The sequence below is a fragment of the Excalfactoria chinensis genome, chromosome 24, assembly GCF_039878825.1.
Source record: "Excalfactoria chinensis isolate bCotChi1 chromosome 24, bCotChi1.hap2, whole genome shotgun sequence".
Classification (NCBI taxonomy): Eukaryota; Metazoa; Chordata; class Aves; order Galliformes; family Phasianidae; genus Excalfactoria; species Excalfactoria chinensis.
The window spans coordinates 4,447,515-4,474,028 of NC_092848.1; the positions used below are offsets into that span (position 1 = coordinate 4,447,515).

Sequence of the window (26,514 nt, forward strand, 5' to 3'; positions counted from 1 at the left end):
ATTGTCTATTGAATCTTTGTGACAAAATGATTATTTATGCTTCTGTTGAGAAGCAGAGACACAGCAGGCAAATACACCTGAAATCTGTAGAATAAATTGAACTTTATGCTCACCAGAAAGAAGTCAGAACAATCATTCAAGAAGAGGACAGGAATTTGCAATTTGTGGCTTTGATTCAAAGAAAATACTTGAGAGGCAAAGGAAGAAAAACAATCCAGATGACATTTAAAATATTGGATTTCTTTTTCTATATACAGCTACATATATTTTTCTATTTTATCTTTCAAAAGTCTTTTTCCTTACAGTCAGGTCCTGGTATGACAAGGAGGTTTTTAGCCAAGAAATTCTGAAGTGCAGACTTCAGAGCTGACTTATTTTTGGGCAGTGGAACTGCAGGAAGAAGAAAAGAGGTATTTGGGCAATGCACACCATCAATTGTGATGCCAGTTAAGCGTGATGTAATTAACAGCACTGTCTTGGTTACTTTTACCGGTTTCTTGTCATAGTCTTTAAGATTTACGGATATGTCTGACTGGGAAGATAAAGTGCAGTGGTAGAGCAACTGAAAGCTAAAAGTAAATCACGACACAGTCAGTGTTATCAAGCAGATTATTCTAATGAGTGTGTGTTTTCCCAGAAGAGACAAAAATTTCTAATGTTTTCTTCTGCAAGTTAGTCTAAAAAATGGTGCGAGTACTGAGTATGCTCAGGTGATGAGATTTAACAAAGGATATTAAACTAAAGTTTGAAGGGACAGTCCACTTGCTGTGAATTACAGCAAAAAAAGTCCAATGTTTTCCAAAGTTCTTCTGGAGATGTACCTAGCTCAAGTTTTTGGTACTTAATGCTAGCCCGTAGGTTGCCATTTTGTTCCTGTATTAAGAATCACAGGTCCTGTAGTAATCTTACACTCTGTTGTGCAGGGGTCTGAATAAATAGTTGTAATAAATCCTGACTCCTGATTTTAGACCAAAATGGTATTCCTGATAGATTTTGCCGTAGATTAGTAGTTGAGGAGTCATGGTTCTGCTGAAATCAGTGGCAAGCATTTTGCTTATTCAAAAAGAAGGATAATAGTGTGTGTTTGTGTAAGCTGGGGAGAGGGATATTGGAAATGAGAAGTAAAGAGTAAGAAGTGTTGGGAAAAAACAAAAGTTTTCATAGTAAATGTGCACTGCCACATTGTTTATGTGATTTCAGTTATTTGACTTGACTCTAATCCCATTTTAGGTGCAGTGAATGGTTAATGTCTGGAGGTGGTGGGAAAAGGAGGAATATGTGAGGTTGAGTTCATAACATCTTTATTATTGCATTGCTAAAAACCTTACATTAAAACTCATCCTCTAATATATGTATGTGACTGCAGAATTGCAATCCTTCACACTAATTCACCAAAAACACGGTTGATTACTTGACTGTACAGGCAAGTTCTCTTCTTCCTCTTCCATTTATGTTTTAATCTGCATGTTAGATCTGAACTCTTAATTATGAATTAAGAATGAAACCTTGTTAGGAGTGTGATAAAGTTTCTTGCCCAGACAGCTTACAGATGGAAACATTTTTCATGAGAATTCTTTGCTGAGTTGGGGGTCATCTTGGTCCATTCCTGTCTAGAGCTCATCACAGATAAGGTGTTTCCCTGCTAAATGCACAGCTGCAGAACAGCAAAGGTATTTTCAAAGGAGTTAAATGGTGTGTGACTTCAGGAGGCAGCTACAATGAGCTGAAGTTTGGCAGAGGAACAAGGCTCAGTGTTAAAGCAAGTAAGTGCATGATCTGAACAAATGATTTTGAGAAGTGCTGGCAAACATGATGCTTGGAAATGGTACTACATAATGATCCTGGTAAGGGGACCTTCTTCTACATCCACTACTTTCAGGGCAGGAATGAGTGTGTGCTGGAACTTTTAGTTCAAGGGTCTACAAAGAGAAGTGGTGGAGTCTGTACTTAGTACTCTGAAAATACTAAGAAATATATGGGTATGACATTTAGTGGGGAATTCAGTATTGTTAGGTTGGTGGTCGGACTTGATCTTTTCCAACCTGATTCTACAGTTCTATTTTGATGATTCCAGTCATGAGACATTTTTTTTGTAAAGGAGATTTTGACTGTGTATATTCAGGAAACACAGACAGACTCAGCTTTGGGAGAGGAACTAGACTGCTGGTGAAGCACAGTATGTATCTTTTCACAAGTACAATCACTTAAAAACAGAGCACTTAGTTTGGTGGTATTGTTTGTTTGCAGTATGTTCCCCTTGAAACACAGAGGAAAGGGCTTTTTTGAAATGAAAAGTGAAGCGGGCGTTCTAAATAACTCACCTGTGAGTCAGATCAGAGATGTCCCTTTAATGCAACTGAAACTAATCAGAGTTACTGCTGTTCTGCTAAAATACATGAATTACCTCTGTGCTGTGGAAACATCATGTTGTTCAGAGTGAACTCTACAGAAAGATCCATTTCAGATGAGGGTTCATAAGTAACTTCTGTTAGGTGAAATTGTCTTCTGGGACTTAGGCTTATGTTGGATCCTTCACCTGACTTACTGCCCACTGAATAAACAAGAAAAAATAGGATGTAAATTCTTTTCTATGGGAGTTTCCTTCTGTTTAGCTTCTCATAGCTTCTTTATGACTCTTCTATTGCTTAGCTTCTGAGATTGCCTGAGGCTGAAGGAGTACATACAGATTTTCCAATGAGAGAAGCACTAAAAACTGCTATGTTGTTCAAAATAACTGCTGAAAACGCCACTCCACTAAAACTGTATCTATCAGTGTGTTCAGGATTCTAAAGGCCGAGACTTGTCTCCCCTAAGTTTTCCTGGCAAATTTTTTGTACAGGTGTTTACAACCATGGGAAAACTGGATCTAGCTGTAAAGTCGCCTTTGGGAGAAGCACCAAATTAGTGCATTTAAAACAAAGACTTATAAGTATTAACTTAAGGCTGAGACTCTCCTGTCTTCCTAGCTATGGCAAAAAGTGCTCTACGTTAAAACTCTCAAAGGAATTTCGATGGAGTTGTACTCTTGGGTTCTTCAGGCTCATTTTCCACTCCATGCAATACAAATCCATTTCTATCTGCACTTCCGTGGAAATATGTAAGGAATTATCCTAACACAGAACTAGAGGTATGTGATAGTAATGGTACCTGCTTCCCCTCTTGATATCATTAGGAAAAGGAAGTTGGTTTTTTGGACCAGGAGTCATGTGGGGTTTTTGTTAGTGAATGTATCACTGTGTCTTCAGCATCCAACTGGAAAGTTACCTTTGGAACTGGAACACAACTGATGGTGAAACCTGGTAGGTAGAAACCCAGCCTGAATGAGGAATGATAGAAAAGTCAAATTTTCCCTTCAGTGAAAAAGCCATTGAAATTCTGCTGTTCTCCCATCTTGGGGATGATCAAAAGTCAAGTTTGACATTGCGTCAGGAAGAAAGCATTTCATAAAGCTGAATGGTGTTTAGAGGTAATGGGAAAGTCTTATAAGAATGTCCAGTTTCCCATTTATCTGTTTGCTGACAGCTAAATGCTTTGTTTCAATTGTAAATATTCAAAACAAGTTTAATACAGGTTACTGAGCAATGCTTTTCTGGGAAGCCTCTACTAATGTCCATTGTCAACTGGAGGACAGAGAGAATTCATCCCAAAGGTCTGCATGCTGGATGTTTCTTTTTCTATAGAAACAACTCAGTGACAGATTTCTATATGTGGAGAGAGGAGTCCCATCTTCCTTACTGCTATTCTTCAGCACTTTATGCTCCCAGAAATCTCAGGACCTCCAGGTACCCTCATTACCCTTTTACTTCCATTCTCCAGAACCTCATCTAGGTTATTTTCCAGAAGCTGAAGTTTGTGTCCCTGCTGGGAACAAAGACTTTACAACTGTTTTCATTGGCAAAACTAGCGGGTTGTAAAGGAAGCAAATTGGAACAAGCAGGGTGTAGTTTTGGGCAGATCAGAGAATTGTAATCAGGAAAGAGAATTTGAAGGAATGTGCATTGTGCAGGAGGGCCCTTTGAAGGTTAATCTGATGCTGAAAGTGCAGTTTTGCATCTTTTCATGAATGAAAGAGAAAATTTAGAGTTAGTGGTGTTCTCTTGTCAATGTTTAAAGACATTGCCAGTTAGGAACATCTTCAAAGGAAATGTATGATGAATTTCTCAAGGAACTTACTTGGGAAGACTATATGTTTGTGTTCTCATTATAATTTCGCCTTTGCAGAGCTGAAATCAGTTCTGTACCATTGCAGGTTCTGGGAATGCCTTCACTGTTGTAGTTATTGAAGTTTTGGGTGGTGGGAGCAAAGCTGAACAGGAGGTCTGCACCCTTTTGGGAAAGGCTTACCTGAGTGTTGCTGGGAAGGCTTTTGGCCAGCCATACTAAGGATTTCCTTGTTATGGGAAAGTATTTGCATAAGGGCTTGTGTTGCTGTGAGTGATGTCCTGAGCCTATGGGACAGCATGGATGGGCAGAGATGGGAGGAGGGGAAGGATGTTTGGCATTGAGCCTCAGTTACAGCTCCAGCCTCGCCCCATGCAACATGCCTGATAACTTCCACTCTTGCTTTGGGAAGAAAAGGACCCCCTTACGCTTCTGTTGCCTCTCCATGACCTGGCATGGTCAGACAAACCTTGGGAAGCAGCGTTCATTCTCAAATGACTGCATGGGCTTTTTGTTAAGGAAAGCAATGCTGTGTGAATACAGGATCCAGCTACACAAAGCTGACATTTGGCTCAGGAACCAGACTCGCTGTCCAACCACGTGAGTTCATGGCTTCCGTTGGTTTTTCATAGGTGCCTTTTCCAATAGCTGTAATTTTGTGGTCTGATGTTTGAGTCTTGCAGAGCTCAAATTTCTTCTCTGCCATTGCAGACTCCCAGCATGTCCTTGCTGCTGCAGGTTATGTTGTTCTGTGTGGTGTGAGGAGAGCTGAACTGTAGATCTATGCTTTTGGAACGGATCACCTGAGTATTTTTTGGGAAGGGGTTTGGCCAGCCACACTAAGGGCTGCCATGTTATGGGCAAATGAGAGTGTTTGTGTAAGGGCTTGTGTTGCTGTGAGTGACGGCTTCAGCAGGTTGACCTTTGGAGCTGGAACAAAGCTTTGTGTAAAGCCCTGTGAGTATGGTTGGTGTTATTTTCAAGCACATTGATCCAGAAGTACCCAAGACAATAATGTTAGCATGTTCATTTAGGACAGGCTTTTGATGAGCATGCATGATCCTGTGCCTTCTGTCTGGTTGTGGAAAAGGAGCTGCAGTGTGGTGAGGGAAGAAGGGGAGACAGAGCAGAACTATATATTTGGACAGAGAAGGCTATTTACAATGGAAGTTCAATGCTGAGGATTGAGAGAAGGACATTCTTTTCCACAGGAATGTCCCAGGCAGAAATTGCCACTCCTGAGTGAGCACAAGGGCAAATATATTCTGGATAAGGGCAGTGATGGTAACAGAGCCAATATTTTTTGAGAATAGCTTGTGAGAAAGGAATTTGCAAAACTTACAAGAATGATCATCTTTATCCTTCATCAATTATTCCATGCTCCATCATGATTTATATATGTCAGCCTCTTCTGTGGATGACTGTTTATTTTCTGAGAGTGGAGATGTTTTTGTAAAGCAGGCTGTGACTGTGGCAATATTCAGGCTCAAGTATTACTGGCAAGCTCACCTTTGGGGCAGGAAGCAGACTTGTTGTGAAACCCAGTAAGTACCTCTTAGTTACCTGCACAAGTTAAACTGAGCTGCTGGGGTAGGGAAGGTGGTCATTAAGGTGTATTTTGGTCTGTCCCATAGGAACATTTATGTGCTCCCAGAATGTCCCTGTGAAGTCACTATCACACCATTCCTGAGGTCACAAAGTCGGCTCAGAGCTTCTTGCTGCTGCTTGTGCTTGTTGTGCAGCTGTAAAGCCTTCTTTTGCTCAAGATGTCGACCTGTGCCTGTGTTATCAGTAGTGTGCACCACAGAATGGGGACAGGTCAGGTCTGCTTCCCAGGTGCCTGAGGGGCGTTTTTGTTAGGGAAGAAAATGCTGTGTGATTCTGGCTACGGCAACAAGCCGACCTTTGGCTCAGGGACCAGACTCATAATCCAACCACGTGAGTGCACTACAGTTTCCGTAGGTCTTCCATAGGGGCTTCTTGCAATAGAACTTGTACTCTGTTCTTCTTTTCCATCTCAAAATTGCACTGCTAGTATTTCTAATCTGCCATTGAAGACCTTGAGAAAACCCATGCTGTGGAAGGTAAGGATGAGTTGTGAACAGAGCAGAACATGAGGTCTGAATGCTTATGGGAAAGGGTCTCTGGTGTTCTCGGACAGTTCCTTGCACTCACATTGGTATTCTCGTATCTAATTGGAGATTTACCATTGTGATGGTAGTGAAAAGCCCATCTTGGATGGACTGTGAGGACAGGAGAAGGAAGAGAATGTTTGGGAGTACCCCTCAGTTTCAGCCTAACCTCATCCCATATACCCACCTTGATAACTTTCTATCTTGTTTTGGGTTGAGAAGGTCCCTCCTCACCTTCCAGCTGCTCCTCTTTGACCTGGCATGGTCAGACTAATTCCTGGGGACTAGTGTTGCTTCTTGAGTGTCTGGATAGGCTTTTTGTTAAGGAAAGCAATGCCGTATGAATACAGGATCTAGCGTCAGAGAGCTGAAGTTTGTCACAGGGACCAGACTCTATGTCAAGCCATGTGAGTACACAACGTCCATAGGTCTTCCATAGGAGCTTTTTCCAGTAGATGTAATTTTGTGTTTCACCTTTGGATTTAAACACCACAGGACTAAAATCCCACTTCTGCCATTACGGGCACTGAGAATGCACTCAGTGCTGCAGCCATGAGCTGCACTGACATCCAAAAGTGCTTAATTTTTCTTGATGTGAGCTGTGTTCCAAAGCTTCCATAGGCCTTCAATACGTGCCTTTTCCAGTAGTCTCAGATTTGTGTTCCAGTCTTTATTTGAGTCTTGCAGAGCTGAAATCGTTCTCTGCCATTGCAGGCACTGAGATCGCCCTCAGTGCTGCAGTTCATGTGTTTCTGTGTGGTGGGAGCAGTGCTGAGCTGCAGGTCTCTGTGCTTTAGGGAAAGGGTCAAAGAAGTGTTTGGGGATCAGGCTCTGCCAGCCACACAGAGGTCTGACTTCTTGTGGGGACAGGAGACAGGAGAGGATTGGGACGAGACTTTTGTCTCATTATGGCAAAAGTCATGCAGGCTGCTATGGGAAGAAGGGGAGATAGAACAGGATTGTCTCAGAGGATAACAGTTTTTACAAAGGATGGTGAGCGCTGTGGATTGAGGGAAGAACATTCTTCTCCACAGGACTGTCCCAGTCAGAACTTGCCACTCCTGAATGAGCACAAGGGCAAAGATCTTCTGGATAAGGGCAGTGTTGGTGACAGAGCCACTGATTTTTGGGAATACCTTTTAAGGAGGGATATTGGAGATGACTCATCAATGATCACCTTTGTCCGGCATCATTTGTTTCTTGCTCCATCACACTTATATGTGTCAGCCTCTGCTGAGCGTGACACTGTTCCTTGTCTCTGAGCTGAGGGGTTCCTGTAAAGCAGGCTGTGACTGTGGCAATATTCAGACTCAGGTTTTACTGGCAAGCTCACCTTTGGGCAAGAAAGCAGACTTGTTGTGAAACCCAGTAAGTACCTCTTAGTTACCTGCAGATGTTAAACTGAGCTTCTGGGGCAGGGAAGGTGGTCATTAAGGCGTATTTTGGTCTGTCCCATAGGAACATTTATGTGCTCCCAAAAGGTCCCTGTGAATTCACTAGCACAGCATTACTTAGGTCACGTCTGCTCAGAGCCTCTTGCTGCTGCTTCTGCTTGTGAAGCTCTAAAGCCTTCATTTTCTCAAGATACTGATCTGTGCCCATGTTATCAGAATTGTGCACCACAGAATGAGGTTCCTCCTCCCAGGTGCCTGAGGGGTGTTTTTGTTAGGGAAGGAAATGCTGTGTGATTCTGGAAGTGGCTACCAGCCGACCTTTGGCTCAGGGACCAGACTCATAGTCCAACCACGTGAGTGTACTGCAGTTTCCGTAGGTCTTCCATAGGGACTCCTTGCAATAGAGCTTGTACTCTGTTCCTCTTTTCCATCTCAAAATTGCATTGCTAGTATTTCTAATCTGCCGCTGAAGACCTTGAGAAAGCCCATGCTGTGGAAGGTGAGGATGAGTTGTGAACAGAGCAGAACATGAGGTCTGAATGCTTTTGGGAAAGGGTCTCCGGTGTTCTCGAACAGTTCTTTGCACTCACATTGGTATTCTTATATCTAATCAGGGATTTACTCTTGTGATGATAGTGAAAAGCGCAGCTTGAATGAACTGTGAGGACAGAAGAAGGAAGAGAATGTTTGGGAGTACCCCTCAGTTTCATCCCAACCTCATCCCATATACCCGCCTTGATAACTTTCTTGCTTACTTTGGGTTGAGAAGGTCCCTCCTCACCCTCCTGCTGCCCCTCCTTCACCTGGCATGGTCAGACTAATTCCTGGGGACTAGTGTTGCTTCTTAAGTGTCTGGATAGGCTTTCTGTTAAGGAATGCATTGCTGTGTGAATACTGGATCTGGTTTCACAGGGCTGACCTTTGGCACAGGGACCAGACTTTCTGTACAACCACGTGAGTGTGCATCTTCCAGAAAACTTCTATAGGTGCTTTGCCAAACTGATGTAGTTTCATGTTCTGCCTTTTCATTTCATGTTTGGTGTGCAGAAAGGCATTCCAGGCACCACAGGCTTCGAGAATGCCCTCACAGTGAAAATTACAGATGAGCTGGGAGCAGAGCTGAGCTGTAGGAGGGAATGTGTTTAGTAAAGGGTCATCTGTGCTCTCGATCTGAGCTGAGTTTCGCTGGTATTCTTGCATCCTCTCAGGGATTTGCCTTTGTGATGGCAGTCGCAGGGATAGCAAGAGTGGGCTGAACTGGGAGAGGTGGAGAAGAATGTTTGGGAGTGCACCTCAGGTACAGTCTCAGCCTCATCCCATACAACCAGCATGGTAACGTCCTTTCATACTTTCGGATAAGAGGGACCCCCTTAACATTCTGCTGCAGCCTCTCCATGACAGCATGGTCAGAATAAGCCCTGGGGACCAGTGTTCATTCTCAGCTGGCTGCTTGTATTTTATTTTTAAGGAAATCGGGACATGCTAATGTCAGTTGTTACAGACACACACAGTAAGCAGAACGTCCAGGGGAAACTGTCAGTCTGTGATGTTGCTGATCCAGGTCTGAGTAGAATTTCGGTGGCCTTCCCAGAGCTCAGGTCAGCTGTGTTCTTCTCTCCAACTTAAACTACTCCTCCTCTACTCAGCTATCCATGACTGTTTTATCAGGAGAGTGCATCACAGGGGTCTGGTGCTGCCCCCAACGGAGGGTTTTTGTTAGGAAAGGAAATACTGTGTGATTATAATACCAACGCTGGCAAGCTGACCTTTGGCTCAGGGACCAGACTGTCTGTACAACCATGTGAGTGTGTCGCTTCCAAAGGTCTATTATAAGCGCTTCTTGCAGTCGATGTTCTTTAGTGTTCCTCCTTTTTATTAAACGCTTGCAGAGCCAGAACCCATCTCTGCCATTGCCGGTTCTGGAAATGCCTTCCTTGTGGTAGCGAGGAAGGCATTGTTAACCAGAGCTGAGCTGGTGGTCAAAAAGCTTTTGGGAAGGGGTCATGAGTACTCTTGATCTATGCTGTTTTACTCTGGAATTCTCACATCTGGTCAGGGATTTGCCTTTGCAATGGCAGTCCCTGGGAGAGCAAGGATGGGCAGGGACGAGAGGAGGAGGAGAAGAAAGTTTGGGGGAGCCCCTCAGTTACAGCTCCAGCCTTATCCCATATGACTAGCACGGTAACTTCCACTCTTGCTCTGCGATGGGAAGGTCCCTGCTCATCTTTCTGCAGCCCCTCAGTGATACGGCATGGTCAGAGTAATACCTTGGGGACCAGAGATGGTGCTAAAGGGGCTAAATGTTCTTCTTAGTAAAGAAAGTACTGTAGTGTCAATAGAGGTTCCAGTTATGCTGGTGTTAGATTTGGCTCAGGGACCAGACTCTCTGTCCAGTCATGTGGGTACATAGCTTCCATAGGCCTACCATATGTGCCTTTTCCAATAGTCTCAGTTTTATGTTTGGTCTGTCTCAAAGGAACCTTTTTGTGCTCCCAGAAGGTCCCTGTGAAGCCACTAGCACTGCATTCCTGATGCCACAATGTCTGTTAAGACCTCTCCGCTTCTGCTTGTGCTTGTTTTTGTGCAGCTGTAAAGCCTCATCCTGCTCAAGACATTGATCTGCATTAGTTTTATCAGGAATGTGCACCACAGAATGAGGACAAGTCAGGAGCTGCTTCCCAGCTGCCTGAGGGGCATTTTTGTTAGGGAAGGAAATGCTGTGTGTTTCTAGCTATGGTGACAAACTAACCTTTGGCTCGGGGACCAGACTCATTGTCCAACCACGTGAGTGCTCTGCAGCTTCCATACGTCTCCTATAAGTGCTCATTGTGATTTATGTAGGCTTGTGTTCCTCTTTTCTATCACATATTTGCAGAGCTAAACTTTCTTTCTCTGCTATTGAAGGCTCTGACAGCATCCTCACTGTAGGTGTTAAGGATATATTGCTGTGTTGCTGCAGTCAACTGTTGGAAAGACACGCAGAGTTAGCAGCATGTTCAGGGGAGGTGGTCTGACTGTAACGCTGATCCAGGTCTGAGAGAGAAATGCTTGTAGCCTTCCCATAGCTGAGCTCAGCCAGGTTCTTCTTTCCAACTTAAACTGCTCTTCCTCCAGTCATGCATCAGCGTCTGGTTTGTCTTGAGAGTGCATCGTAGAATGGGGACAGGTGCTGCCACTCAAGTGCCTGTGTGGGCTTTTTGTTAGGGAAGGAAATGCTGTGTGATTCTGGCTATGGCTCCAACAAGCTGACCTTAGGCTCAGGGACCAGACTTTCTGTTCATCCACGTAAGTGCCCATTTTCTAAAGGTCTTCCATAGGAATGTCTTCAAGTAGATATAGTTTTGTGTTCCACCTTTTGGTTTCATGTCTGTTGGGATGAAAGTCTTTCCCTGCCACTACTGGCTTTGAGAATGTCCTCATTGCCCAAATTAAGGATGTGTTGGGAGTAGAGCTGATCTGGAGGTCTGAATGCTTTTGGGAATGGTCATCAGTGCACTTGATCTGTTCTGTGTCACACTGGTATACTCACATCTGGTCAGGGATTTGCCTTTGTGATGACAGCCTCTGGGACAGCATGGATGGGCAATAATGAGAGGAGGAGAAGAAAGTCTGGGACTCGCCTTCTGTTACAGCTTCTGCCACATTCCATATAACCAGCATGATAACTTCCACTATTGCTTTGAGATGAGGAGGCCCCACCTCATCTTTCTGCTTCCCCTCCATGATGTGGCATGGTCAGAGTAATCCTTGGGGACCAGTGTTGGTTCTCAAGTGACTGCACGGGCTTTTTGTTAAGGGAAGCAATGCTGTGTGAATACAGCATCCAACTATGCTGACCTTACATTTGGCTCAGGGACCAGACTCTCTGTCAAGCCATGTGAGTACACAGCTTCCATAGGTCTTCCATAGGAGCCTTTTCCAATTGATGTAATTTAGAGTTCGACCCTTGGATTTAAAGATGACAGGGCTAAAATTCCCCTTCTGCCATTACAGGCACTGAGAATGCCCTCACTGCTGCAGCCATGATCTGCACTGACATCCAAAAGTGCTTAATTTTTTCTCGATGTGAGTTTTGTTTCAAAGGAAGGTCAGCACTGTAGATGGAGAGCAGAGCACTCTTTTAAAGAGGAGCATCCCAGGGAGAACGTGCTGCTCCTGAATGACCTCAAGCAAAATTTTCTTCTGAACAAAGGCAGTATTGGTGACAGGGCCACTATTTTTCTCTACTGGAGTGTTTGAATGGATATTGTAGATCTCAAGAGAATGCTTTCCTTTGTCCATCAAGTTTTTCCTTGCTCCACCACGTCTTAGAAATGTTAGTCTTTCTGAACATGACAGAGCAGTGCAGAGCATGACTTCTCTCTGAGCAGAGCAGTTTCTGTAAAGCAGGCTGTGACTGCGGCACATGCAGGGTCAGGCACTGGCACACTCACCTTTGGTCATGGGAGCAGACTTTCTGTCATACTCAGTAAGTACATTCCAGTTACCCGTTCCTGTTAAACTGGACTGATGATGGTTAATGTAAACAGCCCTGAATGACAAAAGATAGGGAGGTGCATTCCCTACTTCTGTAGAAAGAGCTGTCCTGCCTGCTGCCCCCTCGGATGCAATTAGTGTGTGCATGTGCATATGCACAAGTACATGTGTGAGAGGCATGCTGCAGTCAGTTGTTACAGACACACACAGTAACCAGTACATCCAGGGGAAACTGTCTGACTGTGACGCTGATCCAGGTCTAAGAGGAATGCCCGTGGCCTTCCCAGTGCTCAGGTCAGCTGCGTTCTTCTCTCCAACTTAAACTACTCCTCCTCTACTCAGCAGTCCATGACTGTTTTATCAGGAGAGTGCATCACAGAATGGGGTCTGGTGCTGCCCCCAACGTAGGGTTTTTGTTAGGAAAGGAAACAGTGTGTGATTCTAACGCCAACACTGGCAAGCTGACCTTTGGCTCAGGGACCAGACTTTCTGTACAACCATGTGAGTGTGTCGCTCCGAAAGGTCTACAATAAGTGTTTCTTGCAGTTGATGTACTTTAGTGTTCCTCCTTTTTATTACATGCTTGCAGAGCCAGACCCATCTCTGCCATTGCCGGTTATGGAAATGCCTTCGTTATGGTAGTGAGGGAGGTGTTGTAAACCAGAGCTGAGATGGAGGTCTGAATGCTTCTGGGAAGGGATCATGAGTACTCTCGATATATGCTGTGTCACGCTGGTACTCTCACATCTGGTCAGGGATTTGCCTTTGTGATGGCAGTCCCTGGGACAGCATGGATGGGCAGGGATGAGAGGAGGAGGAGAAGAAAGTTTGGGGGAGCCCCTCACTTATAGCTCCAGCCTTATCCCATACATATTTGCAGAGCTAAAATGTCTTTCTCTGCTGTTGAAGGCTCTGACAGCATCCTCACTGTAGATGCTAAGGATATATTTTGAGCAGAGCTGAACTGGAGGTCTGAAGTATTTTGGGAAAGAGTCACTTGTAAACTTGGACATTTCTCTGCTTCACACGTTATTCTCATATACTGTCAGGTATTTCCCTTTGAGATGGCAATATAGAGGAAAAATTGTATGGAGTCTGATTTCAGGAGAAGGAGGAGAATGATTGGCAGTACCCCCTTCTGCAGACCAGCCTCATTCCATACTCCCACCCTGATAACTTCCACTCTTGCTTTGGGATCAGAAGATCCTTCTACTGCCCCTCCATTACTCAGCGGGGGCAAGTCAATCCCTGGATGCCAGTGTTGGCTCTTAAGTGTCTATATAGGCTTTTTGTAAAGGATCTGGAAATGCCTTCCTTGTCGTATTGAGGGAGGTGTTGTTAACGAGAGCTGAGATGGAGGTCTGAATGCTTTTGTGAAGGGATCATGAGTACTCTTGATCTATGCTGTGTCACTCTGGCACTCTCACATCTGGTCAGGGATTTGCCTTCATTATGGCAGCCGCTGGGAGAGCAAGGATGGGCAGGGATGAGAGGAGGAGTAGAAGAAAGTTTGTGGGGTGCCCCTCAGTTACAGCTCCAGCCTTATCCCATACAACCAGCATGGTAACTTCCATTGTTGCTTTGGGATGGGAAGGTCCCTGCTCATCCTTCTGCTGCCCCTCAGTGACACGGCATGGTCAGAGTAATACCTTGGGAACAGAGATGGTGCTAAAGGGGCTAAATGTTCTTCTTGTTAAAGAAAGAGATGCAGTGTGAATAACGGATCCAGATATACTGGCGTTAGATTTGGCTCAGGGACTAGACTCTCTGTCCAGTCATGTGAGCACATAGCTTCCATAGGCCTTCAATACGTGCCTTTTCCAGTAGTCTTAGTTTTGTGTTCCTGTATTTATTTCAGTCTTGCAGAGCTGAAATCAGTCTCCGCCATTGCAGGCACCGAGACCTCCCTCAGTGCTACAGTTCATGTGTTTCTGTGTGGTGGGAGCAGTGCTGAGCTGATGGTCTCTGTGCTTCAGGGAAAGGGTCAAAGAAGTGTTTGGGGATCAGGCTCTGCCAGCCACACTAAGGTCTGCCTTCCCACTGGTTTTTTTTGTATAGGCTTTGAGGAGGGATATTGGAGATGACTCATCAATGATCACCTTTGTCCGGCATCATTTATTTCATGCTCCATCACACTTATATGTGTCAGCCTCTTCTGAGGGTGTCAGTGTTCCTTGTCTCTGAGCTGAGGGGTTTCTGTAAAGCAGGCTGTGACTGTGGCAATATTCAGGCTCAGGTTTTGACAAGCTCACCTTTGGGCAAGGAAGCAGACTTGTTTTGAAACCCAGTAAGTACCTCTTAGTTACCAGCATATGTTAAATGAGCTGCGGTGGTGGGGCATGGGGTTCATTAGGGTAAAGTTTGGTCTGTCCAGTAGGAACCTTCATGTGCTCCCAGAATGTCCCTGCCAAGCCACTGGCACTGCATTCCTGATGCCACACCATCTGCTCTGATCTTTCCACTGCTTCTTGTGCTTGTAGTTGTGCAGCTGTAAATCCTCGTCTTGCTCAAGACATTGATCTGCATCATTTTTATCAGGAGTGTGCAGCACAGAAGGGGACAAGTCAGGTGCTCCTTCACAGGAGCCTGAGGGGCGTTTTTGTTAGGGAAGGAAATGCTGTGTGATTCTGGCACTGGCAACAAGCTGACCTTTGTCTCAGGGCTAATTGTCCAACCACGTGAGTGCCCTGCAGTTTCCATAGGTCTTTCATAGGAGCTCCTGGCAATAGATCTAGTTTTGTCTTCCTCATTTTTATCACATATTTGCAGAGCTAATCATTCATTCTCTGCTGCTGAAGGCTCTGACAGCATCCTCACTGTAGGTGTTAAGGATATATTCTGAGCAGAGCTGAACTGGAGGTCTGAATTTTTTGGAAAAGAGTCACTTGTAAACTTGGATATTTCTCTGCATTCACACAGAGATTCTCATAAATTATCAGGTATTTGCCTTTCAGATGGCCATATAGAGGAAAAATTGTATGGAATCTGAGTTCAGGAGAAGGAGGAGAATGTTTGGAAGTGCCCACTTCTGCAGATCAGCCTCATTCCATATTCCCACCCTGATAACTTCTACTCTGGGTTTGGGAACTGAAGGTCCATCTTTATCCTTCTGCTGCCCCTCCATTACTCAGCAGGGTCAGATCAATACCTGGGTACCAGTGTTGGTTCTCAAGTGTCTGGATAGGCTTTTTGTTATGGAATGCAATGCTGTGCGAATACAGGATCTGGCAGCAGAGAGCTGAAGTTTGGCACAGGGACCAGACTCTCCATCCGACCCTGTGAGTACACAACATCCATAGGTCTTCCATCGGAGCCTTTTGCAACAGATGTAATTTTGTGTTTCACCTTTGGATTTAAACACAACTGGGCTAAAATCTTGCTTCTGCCATTGCAGGCACTGAGAGTGCCCTCAGTGCTGTAGTTCACGTGTTTCTGTGTGGTGGGAGCAGTGCTGAACTGCAGGTCTCTGTGCTTTAGGGAAAGGGTACCTGAATACTGTGGGGATTGGGCTTGGCCAGTCACACAGCGGTCTGCCTTCTTATGGGGACAGGAGAAGGTTTGTGCAAGGGCTGGTGTTGCTGTGAGTGCAGGCTGGAGCAGCTTCACCTTTGGAGCTGGAACAAAGCTTTGTGTAAATCCCAGTGAGTACTGCTGGTGGTATGTTGTATCCTTACATGGAAATCCAGAAATTCCCAAGACATGAATGATAGCATGCACTGTATGGAAAGGCTTTCATTAGGCATGCACAATCCTTTCACTTTTGTCTCATTATAACAGAAGACATGCAGGCTGGTGTGGGAAGAAGGGGAGATAGAACAGGATTGTATCAGGGGATAAGACTGTTTACAAAGAATGGTCAGCGCGGTGGATTGAGGGAAGAACATTCTTCTCCGCAGGACTGTCCAAGTCAGAACTTGCCACTCCTGAATAAGCACAAGGGCAAAGATCTTCTGGATAAGGGCAGTGTTGGTGACAGAGCCAGAATTTTTTGGAAGTAGTTTTGAGGAGTGATATTGGAGATGACTCATCAATGATCACCTTTGTCCGGCATCATTTGTTTCTTGCTCCATCACATTTATAAATGTCAGCCTTTGCTGAGCGTGACACTGTTCCTTGTCTCTGAGCTGAGGGGTTTCTGTAAAGCAGGCTGTGACTGTGGCAGTTTTCAGGCACAGGTTTTGGCAAGCTCACCTTTGGGCAAGGAAGCAGACGTGTTGTGAAACCCAGTAAGTACCTCTTAGTTACCTGCACATGTTAAACTGAGCTGCTGGGGTAGGGAAGGTGGTCATTAAGGCGTATTTTGGTCTGTCCCATAGGAACATTTATGTGCTCCCAGAATGTCCCTGTGAAGTCACTAGCACAGCATTACTGAGTTCAAAACGTCAGCTCAGAGCTTCTTGCTGCTGCTTGTGCTTGTTGTGCAGTATTAATGCCTTCTTTTCCTCAAGATGTTGATCTCTGCCCGTGTTATCAGAATTGTGCATCACAGAATGGGGTTCCTCTATCCAGGTGCCTGAGGGGAGTTTTTGTTAGGGAAGGAAATGCTGTGTGATTCTGGAAGTGGCTACCAGCTGACCTTTGGCTCAGGGACCAGACTCGTAGTCCAACCACGTGAGTGTACTGCAGTTTCCATTGGTCTTCCATAGGGACTCCTTGCAATAGAGCTTGTACTCTGTTCCTCTTTTCCATCTCAAAATTGCATTGCTAGTATTTCTAATCTGCCGCTGAAGACCTTGAGAAAACCCATGCTGTGGAAGGTGAGGATGAGTTGTGAACAGAGCAGAACATGAGGTCTGAATGCTTTTGGGAAAGGGTCTCTGGTGTTCTTGGACAGTTCTTTGCACTCACATTGGTATTCTCATATCTAATCAGGGATTTACTGTTGTGATGGTAGTGAAAAGCCCATCTTGGATGGACTGTGAGGAGAGAAGAAGGAAGAGAATGTTTGGGAGTATCCCTCAGTTTCATCCCAACCTCATCCCATATACCCGCCTTGATAACTTTCTTGCTTACTTTGGGATGAGAAGGTCCCTCCTCACCCTCCTGCTGCCCCTCCTTCACCTGGCATGGTCAGACTAATTCCTGGGGACTAGTGTTGCTTCTTAAGTGTCTGGATAGGCTTTCTGTTAAGGAGTGCATTGCTGTGTGAATACAGGATCTGGTTTGACAAAGCTGACCTTTGGCACAGGGACCAGACTTTCTGTACAACCATGTGAGTGTGCATCTACCAAAAAACTTCTATAGGTGCTTTGCCAAACTGATGTAGTTTCATGTTCTGCCTTTTCATTTCATGTTTGGTGTGCAGAAAGGCATTCCAGGCACCACAGGCTTCGAGAATGCCCTCACAGTGAAAATTACAGATGAGTTGGGAGCAGAGCTGAGTTGTAGGAGGGAATGCATTTAGAAAATGGTCATTTTTGCTCTCGATCTATGCTTTGTCACGCTGGTATTCTCACATCTTCTCAGGGATTTGCCTTCGTGATGGAAGCCGCTGGGACAGCAAGGGTGGGTGGTAATGATAGATCAATAAGAATGATTGGGAGTGCCCCTCAGTTACAGCCTCAGCCTCATCCCATGCAATCAGCATGGTAACTTCCACTCTTGCTTTGGGATAAAAGGGACCCCCTTAACATTCTGCAGCCTTTCCATGACAGCATGGTCAGAATAAGCCCTGGGGACCAGTGTTCATTCTCAGCTGGCTGCTTGTTTCTTATTTTTAAGGAAAGCAGGGCATGGTGCAGTCAGTTGTTACAGACACACACAGTAAGCCGTAGGTCCAGGGGAAATTGTCTGATTGTGTTGCTGATCCAGGTCTAAGTGGAAATCCCACGGCCTTCCCAGAGCTCAGGTCAGCTGTGTTCTTCTCTCCAACTTAAACTACTCCTCCTCAACTCAGCAGTCCATGACTGTTTTATCAGGAGAGTGCATCACAGAATGTGATCAATGCTGCCCCTACCAGAGGGTTTTTGTTAGGAAAGGAAATACTGTGTGATTTTGGCAACAGCAACAAGCTAACCTTTGGCTCGGGGACCAGACTCATTGTCCAACCATGTGAGTGCCCGGCAGTTTCCATACGTCTCCTATAAGAGCTCATTGCGATTTATGTAGGCTTGTGTTCCTCTTTTTTATCACATATTTGCAGAGCTAAACTTTCTTTCTCTGCTGTTGAAGGCTCTGACAGCATCCTCACTGTAGATGTTAAGGATATATTCTGAGCAGAGCTGAACTGGAGGTCTGAAGTATTTTGTGGAAGAGTCACTTTTGTACTTGGATATTTCTCTGCATTCACACAGAGATTCTCATAAATTATCAGGTATTTCCCTTTGATATGGCAACATAGAGGAAAAATTGTATGGAATCTGAGTTCAGGAGAAGGAGGAGAATGATTGGAAGTGCCCACTTCTGCAGATCAGCCTCATTCCACATACACACCCTGATAACTTCTACTCTGGGTTTGGGATCAGAAGATCCCTCCTCATCCTTCTGCTGCCCCTCCATTACTCAGCAAGGTCAGATCAATCCCTGGGAACAGGTGTTGGTTCTCAAGTGTCTGGATAGGCTTTTTGTTAAGGAAAGCAATGCTGTGCGAATACAGTATCTGGCAGAGAGCTGAAGTTTGGCACAGGGACCAGACTCTCCATCCGACCCTGTGAGTGCACAGCATCCATAGGTCTTCCATCGGAGTCTTTTGCAACAGATGTAATTTTGTGTTTCACCTTTGGATTTAAACACAACTGGGCTAAAATCTTGCTTCTGCCATTGCAGGCACTGAGAGTGCCCTCAGTGCTGTAGTTCACGTGTTTCTGTGTGGTGGGAGCAGTGCTGAACTGCAGGTCTCTGTGCTTTAGGGAAAGGGTACCTGAATACTGTGGGGATTGGACTTGGCCAGTCACACAGCGGTCTGCCTTCTTATGGGGACAGGAGAAGGTTTGTGCAAGGGCTGGTGTTGCTGTGAGTGCAGGCTGGAGCAGCTTCACCTTTGGAGCTGGATCAAAGCTTTGTGTAAATCCCAGTGAGTACTGCTGGTGGTATGTTGTATCCATACATGGAAATCCAGAAATTCCCAAGACATGAATGATAGTTTGCATTGTATGGAAAGGCTTCCATTAGGCATGCACAATCCTTTCACTTTTGTCTCATTATAACAGAAGACATGCAGGCTGGTGTGGGAAGAAGGGGAGATAGAACAGGATTGTATCAGGGGATAAGACTGTTTACAAAGAATGGTCAGCGCGGTGGATTGAGGGAAGAACATTCTTCTCCACAGGACTGTCCCAGTCAGAACTTGCCTCTCCTGAATGAGCACAAGGGCAAATGTCTTCTGGATAACGGCAGTGTTGGTGACAGAGCCAGTATTTTTTGGAAGTAGTTTTGAGGAGTGATATTGGAGATGACTCATCAATGATCACCTTTGTCTGGCATCATTTATTTCATGCTCCATCACACTAACAAATGTCAGCCTCTTCTGAGGGTGACATTGTTCCTTGTCTCTGAGCTGAGGGGTTTCTGTAAAGCAGGCTGTGACTGTGGCATATGCAGGGTCAGGTTTTACTGGCAAGCTCACCTTTGGGCAAGGAAGCAGACTTGTTGTGAAACCCAGTAAGTACCTCTTAGTTACCTGCACATGTTAAACTGAGCTGCTGGGGTAGGGAAGGTGGTCATTAGGGCGTATTTTGGTCTGTCCAATAGGAACACATATGTGCTCCCAGAATGTCCCTGTGAAGTCACTAGCACAGAATTGCTGAGGTACAACGTCAGCTCAGAGCTTCTTGCTGCTGCTTGTGCTTGTTGTGCAGTTGTAATGCCTTCTTTTGCTCAAGATGTTGATCTGTGCCTGTGTTATCAGTAGTGTGCACTGCAGAATGGGGTTCCTCTTCCCAGGTGCCAGAGGGGTGTTTTTGTTAGGGAAGAAAATGCTGTGTGATTCTGGCTATGGCTACCAGCTGACCTTTGGCTCAGGGACCAGACTCGTAGTCCAACCACGTGAGTGTACTGCAGTTTCCATTGGTCTTCCATAGGGACTCCTTGCAATAGAGCTTGTACTCTGTTCCTCTTTTCCATCTCAAAATTGCATTGCTAGTATTTCTAATCTGCCGCTGAAGACCTTGAGAAAGCCCATGCTGTGGAAGGTGAGGATGAGTTGTGAACAGAGCAGAACATGAGGTCTGAATGCTTTTGGGAAAGGGTCTCTGGTATTCTTGGACAGTTCTTTGCACTCACATTGGTATTCTCATATCTAATCAGGGATTTACTGTTGTGATGGTAGTGAAAAGCCCATCTTGGATGGACTGTGAGGACAGGAGAAGGAAGAGAATGTTTGGGAGTACCCCTCAGTTTCATCCCAACCTCATCCCATATACCCGCCTTGATAACTTTCTTGCTTGCTTTGGGTTGAGAATGTCCCTCCTCACCCTCCTGCTGTGCCTCCTTCACCTGGCATGGTCAGACTTATTCCTGGGGACTAGTGTTGCTTCTTAAGTGTCTGGATAGGCTTTCTGTTAAGGAATGCATTGCTGTGTGAATACAGGATCTGGTTTCACAGAGCTGACCTTTGGCACAGGGACCAGACTTTCTGTACAACCACGTGAGTGTGCATCTACCAAAAAACTTCTATAGGTGCTTTGCCAAACTGATGTAGTTTCATGTTCCGCCTTTTCATTTCATGTTAGTTGTGCAGAAAGGCATTCCAGTTACTAAAGGCTTTGAGAATGTTCTCACAGTGAAAATTACAGATGAGCTGGGAGTAGAGCTGAGCTGTAGAAGGGAATTTATTTAGGAAATTGTCATCTGTGCTCTCAATCAGTGCTGTATCATACTGGTATTCTCACATCTGGTCAGGGATTTGCCTTTGTGATGGCAGCGGCAGGGATAGCAAGAATGGGCTGAGTTGAGAGGAGATGGAAAAGAATGATTGGGAGTGCACCTCAGGTACAGTCTCAGCCTCATCCCATACAACCAGCATGGGAACTTCCACTCTTGCTTTGGGATAAGTGGGACCCCCTTAACATTCTGCAGCCTCTCCATGACAGCATGGTCAGAATAAGCCCTGGGGACCAGTGTTCATTCTCAACTGGCTGCTTGTTTTTTATTTTTAAAGAAAGCGGGGCATGCTGCAGTCAGTTGTTACAGACACACACGGTAAGCAGTACATCTAGGGGAAATTGTCTGATTGTGTTCCTTGTCCAGTTCTAAGTGGAATTCCTGTGACCTTCCCAGAGCTCAGGTCATCTGCGTACTTCTCTCCAACTTAATCTGCTCAACTCAGTAGTCCATAACTGTTTATTGTCATGGATTACCCTAAAATCTACCTGCACCCAACAAGGGGGCAGTCAGCCTGCAGGCCGCTGGCCCAGAAGGAAAAGAAAACAGGGAAAAGGAAATAAATACAGCAGCAATGATCTAAGGAGGCACACTTATTTACTAAATACTATATCGGAATACAGAATAACACAATATAATACAATATAATTGGAATCAAGGCTAATGAATTAAAGTAAAATAAGAGAGAGTGAGTCCCGAAACCGAGAGGCCTACTGTAACGGCTGGAACGCTCCCACATGGATCTCCCCTGGCTGGCAGGATCCAAGAGAGCGAGTCCAGCACTGAAGTGAGATTATATAGTCCTGGTCATATGACTGACTGTGGTGTTCCCTGGGACATTCAGTCTTCTTTTGTGAGCAGCACATTTGTCAAAATTATCTATGCTTAACATGATGTTATGATGTGGAATACTGATAGCAAAATTACACAATTGCAAAACCATGACAAGAGTGCATCACAGAATGGGGTCTGGTGCTGCCCCCACCGGAGGGTTTTTGTTAGGAAAGGAAATACTGTGTGATTATAATACCAACACTGGCAAGCTGACCTTTGGCACAGGGACCAGACTTTCTGTACTACCATGTGAGTGTGTAGCTTCCAAAGGTCTACTATAAGTGCGTCTTGCAGTCGATGTTCTTTACTGTTCCTGCTTTTTATAAAACGCTTGCAGAGCCAGAAGCCTTCTCTGCCATTGCAGGTTCTGGAAATGCCTTCCTTGTCGTATTGAGGGAGGTGTTGTTAATCAGAGCTGAGATGGAGGTCTGAATGCTTTTGGAAAGGGATCATGAGTACTCTCGATCTATGCTGTGTCACTCTGGCACTCTCACATCTGGTCAGGGATTTGCCTTCATGATGGCAGCCGCTGGGAGAGCAAGGATAGGCAGGGATGAGAGGAGGAGTAGAAGAAAGTTTGTGGGGTGCCCCTCAGTTACAGCTGCAGCCTTATCCCATATAACCAGCATGGTAACTTCCATTGTTGCTTTGGGATGGGAAGGTCCCTGCTCATCCTTCTGCTGCCTCTCAGTGACACGGCATGGTCAGAGTAATACCTTGGGAACAGAGATGGTGCTAAAGGGGCTAAATGTTCTTCTTGTTAAAGAAAGAGATGCAGTGTGAATAACGGATCCAGATATGCTGGCGTTAGATTTGGCTCAGGGACCAGACTCTCTGTCCAGTCATGTGAGCACATAGCTTCCATAGGCCTTCAATACGTGCCTTTTCCAGTAGTCTTAGTTTTGTGTTCCTGTATTTATTTAAGACGTGCAGAGCTGAAATCAGTCCCCGCCATTGCAGGCACCGAGACCTCCCTCAGTGCTACAGTTCATGTGTTTCTGTGTGGTGGGAGCAGTGCTGAGCTGAAGGTCTCTGTGCTTTAGGGAAAGGGTCAAAGAAGTGTTTGGGGATCAGGCTCTGCCAGCCACACTAAGGTCTGCCTTCCCACTGTTTTTTTTTGTATAGGCTTTGAGGAGGGATATTGGAGATGACTCATCAATGAACACCTTTGTCCGGCATCATTTGTTTCTTGCTCCTTCACACTTATATGTGTCAGCCTCTGCTGAGCGTGACACTGTTCCTTGTCTCTGAGCTGAGGGGTTTCTGTAAAGCAGGCTGTGACTGTGGCATATGCAGGGTTAGGTTTCTATGGCAAGCTCACCTTTGGGCAAGGAAGCAGACTTGTTGTGAAACCCAGTAAGTACCTCTTAGTTACCTGCAGATGTTAAACTGAGCTGCTGGGGCAGGGAAGGTGGTCATTAAGGCGTATTTTGGTCTGTCCAATAGGAACATTTATGTGCTCCCAAAAGGTCCCTGTGAAGTCACTAGCACAGCATTACTGAGGTCACGTCTGCTCAGAACCTCTTGCTGCTGCTTGTCCTTGAGAAGCTCTAAAACCTTCATTTTCTCAAGATACTGATCTGTGCCCATGTTATCAGAATTGTGCACCACAGAATGTGGTTCCTCCTCCCAGGTGCCTGAGGGGTATTTTTGTTAGGGAAGGAAATGCTGTGTGATTCTGGAAGTGGCTACAAGCCGACCTTTGGCTCAGGGACCAGACTCATAGTCCAACCATGTGAGTGCACTACAGTTTCCATTGGTCTTCCATAGGGGCTCCTTGCAATAGAGCTTGTACTCTGTTCCTCTTTTCCATCTCAAAATGGCATTGCTAGAATTTCTAATCTGCTGCTGAAGACCTTGAGAAAACCCATGCTGTGGAAGGTGAGGATGAGTTGTGAACAGAGCAGAACTGGAGGCCTGAATGCTTTTGGGAAAGGGTCTCTGGTGTCCTCGAACAGTTCTTTGCACTCACATTGGTATTCTAACTGTGAGGACAGAAGAAGGAAGAGAATGTTTGGGAGTACCCCTCAGTTTCATCCCAACCTCATCCCATATATCCGCCTTGATAACTTTCTTGCTTGCTTTGGGTTGAGAATGTCCCTCCTCACCCTCCTGCTATGCCTCCTTCACCTGGCATGGTCAGACTTATTCCTGGGGACTAGTGTTGCTTCTTAAGTGTCTGGATAGGCTTTCTGTTAAGGAGTGCATTGCTGTGTGAATACAGGATCTGGTTTCACATGGCTGACCTTTGGCACAGGGACCAGACTTTCTGTACAACCACGTGAGTGTGCATCTTCCAGAAAACTTCTATAGGTGCTTTGCCAAACTGATGTAGTTTCATGTTCCGCCTTTTCATTTCATGTTTGGTGTGCAGAAAGGCATTCCAGGCACCACAGGCTTCGAGAATGCCCTCACTGCGAAAATTACAGATGAGCTGAGAGCAGAGCTGAGCTGTAGGAGGGAATGCGTTTAGTAAAGGGTCATTTTTGCTCTCGATCTGAGCTGAGTTTCGCTGGTATTCTCACAGCCTCTCAGGGATTTGCCTTTGTGATGGCAGCCGCAGGGATAGCAAGAGTGGCCTGAACTGGGAGAGGTGGAGAAGAATGTTTGGGAGTGCACCTCAGGTACAGTCTCAGCCTCATCCCATACAACCAGCATGGTAACTTCCACTCTTGCTTTGGGATAAGAGGGACCCCATTAACATTCTGCAGCCTCTCCATGACAGCATGGCCAGAATAAGCCCTGAAGACCAGTATTCATTCTCAGCTGGCTGCTTGTTTCTTATTTTTAAGGAAATCGGGACATGCTAATGTCAGTTGTTACAGACACACACAGTAAGCCGTAGGTCCAGGGGAAACTGTCAGAGTGTGATGATGATCCAGGTCTGAGTAGAATTCCCGTGGCCTTCCCAGAGCTCAGGTCAGCTGTGTTCTTCTCTCCAACTTAAACTACTCCTCCTCTACTCAGCAGTCCATGACTGTTTTATCAGGAGAGTGCATCACAGAATGGGGTCTGGTGCTGCCCCCAACGTAGGGTTTTTGTTAGGATAGGAAATACTGTGTGATAATAATACCAACGCTGGCAAGCTGACCTTTGGCTCAGGGACCAGACTTTCTGTACATCCATGTGAGTGTGTAGCTTCCAAAGGTCTACTGTAAGGACTTCTTGCAGTCGATGTTCTTTAGTGTTCGTCCTTTTTATTTCACACTTGCAGATCCAGAACCCTTTTCTGCCATTGCAGGTTCTGGAAATGCCTTCCTTGTGGTAGTGAGGAAGGCATTGTTAACCAGAGCTGAGCTGGTGGTCAAAAAGCTTTTGGGAAGGGGTCATGAGTACTCTTGATCTATGCTGTTTTACTCTGGAATTCTCACATCTGGTCAGGGATTTGCCTTTGCGATGGCGGCCCCTGGGACAGCATGGATGGGGAGGGATGAGAGGAGGAGGTGAAGAAAGTTTGGTGGTGCCTCTGAGTTGCAGCTCCAGCCTTATCCCATATAACCAGCATGGTAACTTCCATTCGTGCTTTGGGGTTCGGAAGGTCCATACCCCTCCTTCTGCAGCTCTTCAGTGACACAGCATGGTCAGAGCAATCCCTGGCGACAAGAGATGGTGCTAAAGGGCGTAAATGGACTTCTTGTTATATAAAGCAATGAAGTGTGAATACAGGATCCAATTATGGTGGCATTTGATTTGGCTCAGGGACCAGAATCACTGTCCAGTCATGTGAGTACATAGCTTCCATAGGCCTTCCATATATGCCTATTCCAGTAGTCTTAGTTTTTTGTTCTTGTATTTATTTGAGACTTGCAGAACACTAATTGTTCACTGACATTGCAGGCACTGAGATCGCCCTCAGTGCTTCAGATCACGTGTTTCTGTGTGGTGGGAGCAGTGCTGAGCTGCAGGTCTCTGTGCTTTTGGGAAAGGGTCACACAAGTGTTGTGGAGATCAGGCTCTGCCTACCACACAGCGGTCTGCCTTCTTATGGAGACAGGAGAAGGTTTGTGCAAGGGCTGGTGTTGCTGTGAGTGCTGGCTGGAGCAGCTTCACCTTTGGAGCTGGAACAAAGCTTTGTGTAAATCTAAGTGAGTACTGCTGGTGGTATGTTGTATCCATATGTAGACATACAGAAATTCCCAAGACTTGAACAATTTTATGGAAAGGCTTTCCTTAGGCATGCACAATCCTTTCATTTTTGTCTCATTAATGCAAAAGACATGCGGGTCTGTGTAGGAAAAAGGGGAGATAGATCGGGATTTTAAATTGTCTCAGAGGATAAGACTGTTTACAAAGGAAGGTCAGTGCTGTGGATTGAGGGAAGAACATTCTTCTCCACAGGACTGTCCCAGTCAGAACTTGCCACTCCTGAATGAGCACAAGGGCAAAGATCTTCTGGATAAGGGCAGTGTTGGTGACAGAGCCACTGATTTTTGGGAATACCTTTTGAGGAGGGATATTGGAGATGACTCATCAATGATCACGTTTGTCTGGCATCATTTATTTCTTCATCCATCACACTTATAAATGTCAGCCTTTGCTGAGCGTGACACTGTTCCTTATCTCTGAGCTGAGGGGTTTCTGTAAAGCAGGCTGTGACTGTGGCAATATTCAGGCACAGGTTTTACTGGCAAGCTCACCTTTGGGCAAGGAAGCAGACTTGTTGTGAAACCCAGTAAGTACCTCTTAGTTATCAGCAC

General features: G+C 45.5%; 1 protein-coding gene across 1 annotated transcript in view; it reads left to right on the top strand.

The window, feature by feature from the left end:
* Positions 1 to 26,514, top strand: part of LOC140262391 (T cell receptor alpha chain MC.7.G5-like) — a 172,843-nt gene that overhangs the window by 120,741 nt on the left and 25,588 nt on the right. The window contains exon 3 of the mRNA XM_072356706.1: positions 20,074 to 20,146. Within this exon, the coding sequence (XP_072212807.1) occupies positions 20,074 to 20,146 (73 nt within the window). The remainder of the gene's footprint in view (positions 1 to 20,073; positions 20,147 to 26,514) is intronic.